The sequence below is a fragment of the Adiantum capillus-veneris genome, chromosome 1 (genome assembly GCF_014529385.1).
Source record: "Adiantum capillus-veneris isolate H3 chromosome 1, ASM1452938v2, whole genome shotgun sequence".
Lineage (NCBI taxonomy): Eukaryota > Viridiplantae > Streptophyta > Polypodiopsida > Polypodiales > Pteridaceae > Adiantum > Adiantum capillus-veneris.
In genome coordinates this window covers 141,687,442-141,699,388 of record NC_140931.1, presented here as the reverse complement: position 1 = coordinate 141,699,388, position 11,947 = coordinate 141,687,442, and the positions used below count along the sequence as shown (strand labels likewise).

Here is an 11,947-nt window from a genome sequence, read left to right as displayed (position 1 = left end):
AAAGCAATGATAGTGACTCATTAGGGAAGGATAGCAAAGTGGCTGTTGGTGTAGTGGAGTCCACATTGGCAACGTCTCCCCCCTTCTAGTCACATGGATATCAGTGCCACCAATAGCTTCAGCTAGAGAGAGGCTTGTGAGTGGTAGAGAGGGTCAAATAGTGCATAATTAGTTGGACCCTTGTGGTGGAGTTTAGGTTATCGGTGTTTGAACCCATAGGTCCGAGTTCAAGGCACATACAACTAAAGGAACCAATCAAACGTATCTTAAACACTATGGATGACTGTACCAATCCATTGTTATTGGTCGCATCATGGACAAGATGTCTTTCACAATTCATTATCTTGGAGTATTCTTATTTTTGGACATGATGTGTTCGCAGTTCACGAATGGGGATTCTTGGACAGAGTAGTGTGGTCTACAATTCAAATTTTCTACAAAAAAAACCAATGCTCAAGATGGCATTCTTATAAGGTACAAGGTTGGGGGTATCAAAATTGAGGTGTATCCAGTGTCCACTAGTCCGAGACCTTCTACTAGGGTGTCTATGGTAGCTTCTTCATTGACTTGGTCTCACTATTGATGTCCACTGAGTTACAAAGAGGGTGTTAGAGTTTTGACATCTCAAGTGAACTGCCCAATGTGATCCCATTTTTCTTTTATTTTTAGGTATTTATTTTACTTATTTGTCAAAGTATGGGTAGGAAAATTTACTAAAATTGCTATATAAGCAACCCCTTGCCTCCATTGTATACACATTCAATTATTCATTGGCAAGGTTGATTGGTTTAGGAGACATACTCTCTCTCTCTCTCTCTCTCTCTCTCTCTCTCTCTCTCTCTCTCTCTCTCCCGGGTCTCGACACTTTTGCATCGTCGATTTTTGACACAGTTCCTAAACCATATATTGCATACACAAGTAGGTGCATAGAATCCACTATGTATACACAGAGCTCAAAAGTAGATTTTGCATGAGTTTTTGAGAGGCCTAAATGGCTATGTAGGTGCATAGCCCGACACACCAAAGGCTTGGCTCTTCTCTATCCACGTGTGAACAACCACGCAAAGATTATATAAGCATGGAAATCTATGGTTTGGTGAACATTTCTAGACAATGCTCCAAAATAGAGAGCTCTCCAAGCATGGGACTCTATGGTTGGGTGGACATTTCTAGGAAGTGCTCCAAGGTAGAGAGCTCACAAGAAATCTCTCTACCTTGGAGCAATACCTGGAAATGTTCACCAAACCATAGATAGAGAGCTCTCCAAGCATGGGACTCTATGGTTGGGTGGACATTTCTAGGCAGTGCTCCAAGGTAGAGAGCTCACAAGAAAGCTCTCCACACTTTCGCATCGTCGATTTTGACACATGGTTCCTAAACCACATATGGCATACACAAGTAGGTGCATAGAATACACTATGTATACACAGAGCTGAAAAGTAGATTTTGCATGGGATTTTGAGAGGCCTAAATGGCTATAAAGGTGTATAGCCCGGCACACCATAGGCTTGGGTCTTCTCTATGGTTCGGTGAACATTTCTAGACATTGCTCCAAGATAGAGAGCTCTCCAAGCATGGCACTCTATGGTTGGGTGGCCATTTGTAGGCAGTGCTCCAAGGTAGAGAGCTCACAAGAAAGCTCTCCAAGCATGGGACTCTATGGTTGGGTGGACATTTCTAGGTAGTGCTCCGAGGTAGAGAGCTCACAAGAAAGCTCCTTCAAGGGATTTCCACACGAGGCTATGACATTGCAGATTCTACCTGTGTTACACTACCATATGGCTTCATTTTAAGATGTGTACATGTGCATCCTCAACCACAAGCCACCACCTGCTTTGATACACGTGTTAAGGAAAAGAGAGAGCACCTACATGTGTGCAGGGACTCTTACTCATAAGGATTTTTCCTGTTGTGATACAAATGTAGCATATGTGGAATCCTAAGCATCATAGAGTTAAAGGCAAAAATCCCTTGGAAGACTTTACTTTTGAGATAACTACCTTCAAGCAATAGTACCTAGAGTTGCTCACCCACCCATAGAAGTCCCACACTTATACGATCCTACTCTAGCCATTTATACCTAGAGAGACTAGACTCAAGCATACGCTATGCCGGGCTAAACATCTTTGTGGCTATCTAGGCCTCTTGAAATCCCGTGTAGACCCCACCCTTCAGCTCTACGTACACAGTGTACTCTATGCACCTATATGTGCATGCAATATGTACTTCATGGCCCTGATGCTATAGATGAAGGTCCAAAAAACAAGTATCCATGGTAGAGATTTTTTTGAAATTTAATATAGCGTCACATTTTTGTACTCGTGGAACCAACACCAATGCCTTAATCAATAAGGGCTTAATCACTCAAGTGCAAAACCTTGTTACAAGTAAATACAAACAAAAAACTAAACAAAAAATACATCTACATAGAAAGATGAGCATAGCAAAAAGCTCCACATACTGCTATAGCATATACCTTGAAGCAATAGTTATAATGAAGTCAATTTTTAATTTTATTATACACTCATTTACTCGAGTTACAATAAGAGAAATATCACCAGCTACCCAAATTTGAAACTAACCTACTACCTTTAATAACTTATCCTCAAATGTTAAGACATACCTTGAGACTATGTGCCTTGGCAATGATAGAATCACACCACAATATAGGGGTGGCTTGTAGCTACTCTTTCTACAATAGTAAATCAACATTCAAAGATTTTGGCCACATGTAAAACATAAATTGATTGAGTGCAAGGTGTATAGATCTCCTTTGTAGAGTCTTCATGTGTGAAACTTCTAAGGTTCATAGATTTCTAGAAATATTAGATTTCTATTAATGCAAAAATTAAAAACCTTATCGAGGTCATGAAAGACATTTCACTATTGTTCTTTAACATCTACAACAAAGGTTTTTCAAAATGCAATGATAAACATATACTAAGGCAATTCGCATAATTAGCCATAGTGGCTTTACATAACCTTAAAAGCCTCTAGATGAACTTCCACAATCACAAAGTTCAATATACTCAAGCAAGCTCTATTGCTCCAAATATCCTAAAGTAGGAAAAAAAAATTCACATGGAAACCTAATTTTTATTCACATGGAAACCTCATTTCCATGTGCATAAAAACCTAATTGCTGTAGCCCTAAGTTATTACCACATGAGGATGAACCCTAGGCCCATGTGCATAAAAACCTAATTGCTGTAGCCCTAAGTTATTACCACATGAGGATGAACCCTAGGCCCATGTGAAAGAAAGTTCAAAGAACCCTTCCAACATGCAAAAATTTACAAACTTGAAGAGAATATGTTTTTTTTTAAAGAAAGTGGGGAAAACGATTATGATAGAGTGGGGCAGTAAAGGCTGATAGAGTGGGGCATTGAAGGCTTACCTCACTGTGGTACATGGGTGGGGCAGCATTACAAGGCGTTCTTCCTTCTTCTCTTCCAAAAAGGGTGGGACGAAGAATAGTAAAATTTGCAGCAACGAGCACTACACAAGAGTCAAGACGTTTCACGGTTCCAGCCTCGAGTCCAAAGGACTAAGTCGCCAATCAATCTGTACCACAAGTACAAGATGAGATAACAAGAAAGCAGCAGTAGAAACCTACCATGAAAACTGGTGATGCAAAAGGGCACGGCCATTCTCCTACAAAGTACACATTGCATCATTCACAAACAGAAACCCACCATTCCAACACGAGCACCCAAAAGAGCCCTCAACAAGCTGCCGCCATTAAAGCTGAGGGCAGAGAAAAGCAGCGAGAGAAATGTAGCCAAAATTGAGCTCCAACACAGAGCGCTCCTATTTGCATAACCGTCGCTCCCACAACCCTTCACAGAAAAGCAACCCTTTAACCTGCGAGATCAGCACATACACGCAAGCGCATCTGTGAGAGAGAGAGAGAGAGAGAGAGAGAGAGAGAGGTGGGCACAATATAGCTCTGCGAGTAAGACATTGTGTGCGTGTACGCGTGTGCACGTGTCGCTAAGAGAGAGAGAGAGAGAGAGAGAGAGAGAGAGAGAGAGAGAGATCTAACAGAGAGAGAGGGATCAGCCCGCAACTCGGTAGCTAGGCTCAGTCCGCAACTTGGCAGCTCGACATGATGACAGCTTGACTGCAGCCCACCTGGAAAAGCTTGCTGCGCATGCAAAGGGCAATGGAGGAGGTACCCAACTTGATATTTTGACAGGAATTCACTTGCTTCAGCTGCAGAAGAGATAGAACACAGCCCAATGAGGCCAAGGCGCCACCAATAAAATAACGATAGTTGTCTAATCGTCTTCCCAACGCGACAGCATAAAATATGGCCGTGAAAGGGCTGTGCTCTCTCTCTTCTGCGACTGGAGGCAGCGAGAGAGAGAGGGAGAGAGGGAGGGAGGCAGGAGGTTGCTTAATCCGCCGCTTGATTTGGAGAGAGCTGCTAATTTAGCAGAAGTTTGTCTGTATTTGAGTGTGTGAGGCGATGAAAACAAGAAGGAAAGATATCAGATCTTGAAACGCCAAATGGCAATTGGGAAAAAACTGCACAATTGCAGAGAGAGAGGGCATGCAAGCCGCTTTTTAAAGGCCCCCATCCAAGTCATTCGTTATCCGCCAGTGGCGCGCATGGCAAGCAAGCTCGCCTACGCAATTATTTATGAAGAGAAGGAATCCCCATCTAGTGGGCGGTGGGGAATGTGAAATGAGTAAAACCACCTTGTACATTTGACCGCGTTCCTCCTCCTATCCTATGCCTCTAAAAACGTCTAGCCCCTTCAAACCCTCCCAATTAGTAGAGGCCCATTCACATGTGCATCTCTCTTTTCCATCTTTCCACTTCGTCGGGAGTCGAGACTTGATTGAACACATACCACACCCCTTGGGCCTTTGCGCATGCACAATTTAGATGTAGTTGCAATTGAACACATGGCTCTGTGCACCTACAAATATACCCCAAATGATTATTACTTTTGATCGCACACTTCCGGCCACTAACTTGCTAATCATCTGTCCGCTACTGTGAAGCATCACTATGGGGGCTTTTAGCTAGCATTGTGACCTATACAGATGCTCCAAATTATATGAGCTACATTGGCATCCACTTGTGTCTGGAGAGGCCATCCATCATTGGTGCTTGTCCTTCCACTCGACAAGCTATAAAACAACAAACTTCACTACTACATATGCGTTACGCAAGAATTGTCAAAAATAGGGAAGTAATTTTGCATTAATTTTGATACTTTCCACTACACTTATCTAAGGATATCTTTTGTTTGACTTCAAAGAATATACTCCTTGCAAACATCTTGCTAGTACAAGTGGCTCCACTTCTTATGTCCATCATCACAAAAAGACATCCTTTCTATCACAACGAGTTGCAAATTCCATGATCTCATGGACCTTTTATAGATTACCTCTTTAGGCATACTTATAAAAAGAGCCATGCATCCATCTTCACCATGTGTGATAACATAAAGAAATGGGCAATGTTTCCTAAAATCTACTCCTTTTCGTGATGGTAGCTTAGATTGTCGCTCAATCAATTGTAATATCGATACGCATTCCTTATTAGTCAATCTGGAGCAGCTTAAGTTTTCTCACCACTAAGGGTCCTCCATCCCTAGATCTTTATGATCGATGTAATATATGTCTAAATTGAGTGCTCCATCATTTTCTGTAAAATCTAGACTAGTATTAGCAATGGATCCCTGCTCATTAAGATTCCCATTTCTCCTTTCCAACCATATATATATTTATGTAGCACACTCTTACAACACACTTAGCTTAATGGATGTCAATTGAACATATTTATCTTATATGCTTTGTACATGTGCTCAATATATGCATGGGTACATATTAGAGAGGCAATGCTACAACATACCTACACAATATTCTTGAACTTTGGGGCATTTTTAAAGTTTGCAAAAGGAATATGATAATGGTTAATTTCATATTCACTCAAAAATATAGGAAAAGCAATGCAAAGATCTGTTCAACTTCTAAATGGATACATTGTAGTCTTTGTATGTGAATCTCACCATGATTTGAAATTAGGGATTGACTAGAAAACTAGCATACAGTATTGCTGCTAGCTGTCATGCAATGGTTTGCATTTTGTGGAGTATATTAGCCTATAATCTTTCTTGATTAAGCCTATGTGATAAATGTCATAGATCTTGTGGTTCCATCAAGGACTACATTACAATTGAGAAATTTAAAAGTTGAATTGAATGTTGGATGTTGTTTCTTGTCTCATATTACTTTTGATCAAACCTAAGATATCAATTTTATGGAAGCTAATTCCTTGGCAAAATTACCTCACAATTCCATAAAGTCCTCATTGAGACAAGAAAGCTACAAGTAAACTTCAATGATGAAACACAGACACTATCCTAAGCTCTAGATTATATCTTTGAGAAGATGTAGCAATCATGCAGACTTTAAGGGGAATCAAGGTGTGCATTGATTAAATATTGGAGTGCTTCAACCCTTGTCTCTATTGTATTATGTGTAGTATGGAATGTTCTTTATTGTTGAGTAGGTTCACTTTACCATAATCAAAGGCTTTGGTTATAAAGTAAACATGTTCTATGTGTTATTCTATGTGTTACATATATGATATATGTTGAGATGGTAGTTCCGCAGGGTGTTCTTTCCACACTGCCAAAGGCCCTGCAACATTTAGCCTTCTTAAACCTTTCCTACACCAACTATCTGATAGTTATGCTTCTCCCTCAAAGCCATAATCCCTTAAGCTTGTGTTCCTATAGAGAACTTTAAATCCAAGGTTCCCACTACATCCATAAAAATCACAAGCCCTTTTGGCCCAAGTCCTCTCAAACTTAATAGGAAGAAAGGATGAAAGATAATCTTTTGGATATAATCTTCCAAGTGTTCTTATTTTTTGAAATTTGACATCTCCTCTTTGCTCCCTACCATTTACCACTTTATGAGTGCACACCCTTTGCATTTGCAAGATATATTATATTTTATTTTCATGTGAATTGCACCAACAAGACTTGAGACTCCCCAACTCAACCACGGTAAGATCTTCATCTCATTTATGCCTAGGGGTGTTGCACTAGTCATGAGAGGTAAAAAGTAAATTGACAATTTCAATGGCACAATTTCAATAGCAAAAGATGAGCAAGCCCTAGGAGAATCACTCAGTTCACTAGATGAAAACTTTTTGTAATACATTGATGCTTGCACTACTACACACCAAGCATGGATCACCTTAGAGAGTCACTATGGAGCTATATATCACTAAACATTTCATGATTGCACTAAAAATGCAACTCTATGGTATATTGTTCATGGAGACTAGGGAGGATGTGTCTTCTCTTGTCAACATGATAAAAAACATTTGCATGGAGCTAGCTTATATTGTTCTTGTGTTATTAAAGGAAATACTTGTTGCAATTTTTTGCTAAATGGTGTTAAGTCTCAAAGGAAAAATAATTTTATGCCCAAAATTGAAGATGTCATCAAGTATCTTCACTCAAGGGAATGGAAAAAAACCATAAGGAAAATTAAAGTGAAATGGGAGAATCTTTTGTCATCATGAAGAACAATCACAACAAAAATATCAAAAGAAACTTAAAGTGTCCACGCTATTTCAGGCAAGTCGTATCCTTTTTTCCATCAAATCTAAAAACCTAAAACATTTATCTAATTCGCTTGTATAAATTAAAATTCTAAAGTCTTCCTCTCTTTTGGTAATTGTGTTGTATACGTATATACTTATCCATGAGCACCTCTAGAATAATTATTAGAGATCTCTTCAAAACAAAGTTGTGCCATTTTAGGACCCTTGTGACAAAAAAAAATAGCCAATATTTGATGGTGAATTCTTTTCTAGAATTTATTAAGCAAATTCTAGATTTCCTATAGAATTATCATCCTCTCCCTATCTCCGTCATCTCTCTCTCTCTCTCTCTCTCTCTCTCTCTCTCTCTCTCTCTCTCTCTCTCTCTCTCTCTCTCTCTATCTATCTATCTCTCTCTCTCTATCTAGATGCATCTCTCCCTATGTACAATTGGTATCTCTCATCTACCTCTCCACAAACCTCTCTCCCTCTCCTTTCTACAATCATTGTGTTTCTCTTTGTCATATCTCCTCCCTATCTCTCACAACAATCATTCTCTCTCTCTCTCTCTCTCTCTCTCTCTCTCTCTCTCTCTCTCTCTCTCTCTCTCTCTCTCTCTCTCTCTCTCTCTCTCTCTCATGTGTTCTTTCTGCCACTTTGTATTATTGATATGCCCAATACCCTTCCATGGTAGCTCCTTAGAAGTAGAGCATTTATGGATGTTCTTGTAATGGGAAAATATCAGGACAATACCCCTCTGTTGAGGATCATTCACAAATTGTGAATGAATGTGTAACTTGTACTTGAATTTGTGTAAGTATGTAGATAGAAGGCTTTGTTTGTGTGTGTGTGTGTGTGTGTGTGTGTGTGTGTGTGTGTGTGTGTGTGTGTGTGTGTGTGTGTGTGTGTGTGTGTGTGTGTGTGTGTGTGTGTGTGTGTGTGTGTGTGTGAGAGAGAGAGAGAGAGAGAGAGAGCTATGTCAGAAACTTCTTGGAGTACAAACATCCAAACATCACAACTTTCCATAGTATGTAGAAAAACGGTGTGTGGTGCCTAGTTTTGTGCAATTTCTATATTGATGTGGCATTCTCATTTGTGAAAATTTTTGTCCTACATATTAAAATTAGGAGATGTACATTTCTGTCTAAAAGTGTGCACCTCATACATCCACACATGAACATCTTCTCCATTTATCTACACTTTGAAAAGCAACCTCAAGTCAAGAAATCTCCTCCATCATTCTTGCATAAATGCTAAATAAAAACCATTGTTTGATGGAGACTCTACAAAAATAGATGTACAATACCCTGATCTCACACCATTTTGAGCAGGATTATTCTCTTCCCTTTGGCATACGACTCTCGACTAGATGATTGAGTAGGTACTAGCACCATAGATAATTTAGATCTCAATATTTGTTAATTATACTAGAAATAGAAAAGCCATGGACAAATGAGTTATAAAAAGCAATTAGTAATTCTAAATAAGAAAGCACAACATATATACGAATCTTCTCCCATCACAAAACCTGGAGCCTGAGCACCAAAACATGGAGTTTTAATCGCTATACGATGACATTGGATTTGTAGCTTCCATTGAAAGCAATTTGCATACATTGACAATATATATACATTTAGTTGCTAAAAGTCAAACCACATGTGTGGGCTGAAGTGGACTTGGTAAAAGTGGGTATTAAATATCCATTTGAGGATATTAAGTCAAGGGCAAGGAAATGAAATGTATTGGTTCAAACATAGTGCCAGTAGTCTATCAATAAAATGGGTGATTATTGTGAGAGAAAGAAAGAAAACACGACCTTGCTTAGGAAATACAAAGGCTTCAAAACCTTAGCTATTCTTGATAAGGGAGTGGGTGTAGCCATTGCTACAAAGGACACTTGTGAAAAATGGGGAAGACCAGCCCTTTGTAAGACACACATGAAAGTGAAGCTAGCAGATGGCTATGTAGAAAAGACTATGGGAATGATTGATTAGATAGTAGTCACATCTTGTGTGATTTAATACAAACACATGCTTGCAATAGTAGGCTTTGGTCACGAAAAAAGCTTTGATGTCAATTTGGGACGTCCATTCATGAGACAACTTGAAATGGTTCAAGGTTAGGATTATGATCATATCTACTTATGTCATAAGGAAACCAAACTCAAAGGATCATAGCTATAGATATGTTAATTGAGCACCTATTGAGGAGCTGATTCCACAACAATAAATAGACCAAAATTTTCTACATGGCTGCAATCCAAAGCTCATATTTGGATGTGTGGAGCTCTAGATTGTGATAGTATCCTCAAAGAAAAGTGTCAGTTAGAAAGATCGATCACTCAAAGATGCTGCTTACTTTCTAGAACCTTTTCTCAAGGACCTCTTTGAACCTCTAGAATGGAATCCAATACTAGCCATCATGGATATGTGTGTGAATGAAGTCAATCCAAAACAAATTTTCAATTAAAAGGATTATTACATTATTCCCTTCTAAATGATTGGAATGATCACTATAAGAAGAAAAGTCAAGAACTACTCCTATTGCATGGATTAACAAAGGACAATAGAAAGAGAAAATATTGTGTGCATGTCAACAACAGTGGAAAAGGATGTGGTAGTGGTCCAATAATAATGTACGCGATAAAAGACACGAATATATATCCATGTCTCTTACCGCATATCTACCAACCTATATTATGTGTATATTGTTGCTAGATGGTTTTTCAAAAATAAGATGCTCATTTGGGAAATTAGCATTATTACTTTTGATAGGTATCAAATATCAATTGAATTTTGAGAAGTGTACAAAAAATAGTAGTGAAATTTGAAATTAACAACATACTTTAAATGCATGTCACACCTTACTTACATAATTTTATAACACTAGAATTTTTTTGTCCCACTATATGTGCCAAGCACAATGCTTCCTTGATGTCTTCTAATGTTGCAACATACTCACCCTCTGTAGTGGAAGAGGGCATACAATGTTAGAGACATGATCTCCAAGAAATTGCCCCTCCAAAAATATGAAAATATAACTAGATGTGGACTTCCTATTGTCTACATTCCTTGCATAATCTACATCTATGTATCAAACCATGGATGCATCACTACTCTTGAATCATAAGTACTTGTCATACCTTTTGGATCTGGTTCATTTTATCTCAATTTTTCTTGCAAGATTAGCCATTTAAAGGCTCACCACTCCCATTACAAATGTAATGTCTGGCCTAATAGACACCATGGCACACATGAGACTACCACTAATGAGGAATACAAAATCAAAGCCATCTTGGCCTTCTCAACATCTGACTTATGAGAATCATATGTGGTAAGTTTAAAATATCCTTGCATGGGGGTACTCGATGCCTTTCCCCTTGCATATTGAAACTTTTCAAGATCACCTTCTAGATGTACGACTCTTGAGAAATCTCAAGAATATCCTTTGGCTTGTCATGCTTGACATGCATGCCAAGAAAGTGACTAGCTTGTCCCAAATCCCTCATGGCAAATGTTTGACTCAATATTTTCTTTAGATTTTCAATCTTGTGAGTGTTCTTCTCGGTGATTAGTATGTTATCGACATATAACACAAGAAGAATAAGTGATCCATTAATTAGGTTCTTTATGAATAAGCAGTCATTATTATGCATTTGTTTATATCCACGAGACTGCATGAAAAGATCAAATTTCTAATACCATTGCATAGAACCTTTACTTAAGCCATACAATGGTTTTTTGAGTCTACACACAAGATTGCCTCTACTTGGGTTAACAAGCACTTCAAACTACTTCATGTACACCTTCCTTGAGCTCTTCATGAAGGAAATCCCTCTTCACATCCACTTGGACTAGTTCAAAGTCCTCTATATCTAATACAAGCACCATATGTAAAGTATTCATCTTGACCACATGTGAAAATATTTACTCAAATTCTACACCTTTCTACTACTTGAAACCTTTAGCTACAAGTCTAGCCTTGTACCTACGCTTTAGATCTCCTCATGTATACTTTTTCTTGTAAACCCATTTGCAAGGTAACATTGTCTTTCCTACTAGAAATCTAACCAACTCCCAATTCTCATTACTAACAATCAGAACGTATTCTCATTCCACCACTTGCTCTCACTTGTCCTTAGCATCCATTTGAGTGCCTTCTTGGAAACAAGATTGTTCCCCAAAATCACTGAGCATAAAATAATCTAGACTTGGCTAAAAACACTCAAGCATATTTGAGGCTTGCTTAGAGCATTTAAATCCTTGATTGCTGCTCTCTACTCTTTCTAAAGTTTTGCTAGTGGAAGGCTCCTCACTAGAATTCTAAATTTTGATTCAATTTGAGGAAACATCTATGAATGCGACTCTTCTA

At 38.7% G+C, this 11,947-nt stretch overlaps 1 protein-coding gene across 1 annotated transcript; it reads right to left on the bottom strand.

The window, feature by feature from the left end:
* Positions 1-873: 873 nt before the first annotated feature.
* On the bottom strand, positions 874-11,481 carry LOC147465711 (uncharacterized). Its single transcript, XM_086497829.1, has 4 exons — positions 11,382-11,481; positions 4,046-4,398; positions 3,696-3,839; positions 874-3,564 (listed from the first exon to the last, which is right to left on the bottom strand). Exons 1-4 carry the CDS (start codon positions 11,479-11,481, stop codon positions 3,520-3,522), a joined length of 642 nt encoding a protein of 213 aa, XP_086353955.1. The 3' UTR covers positions 874-3,519.
* Between the last annotated feature and the right edge of the window lie 466 nt (positions 11,482-11,947).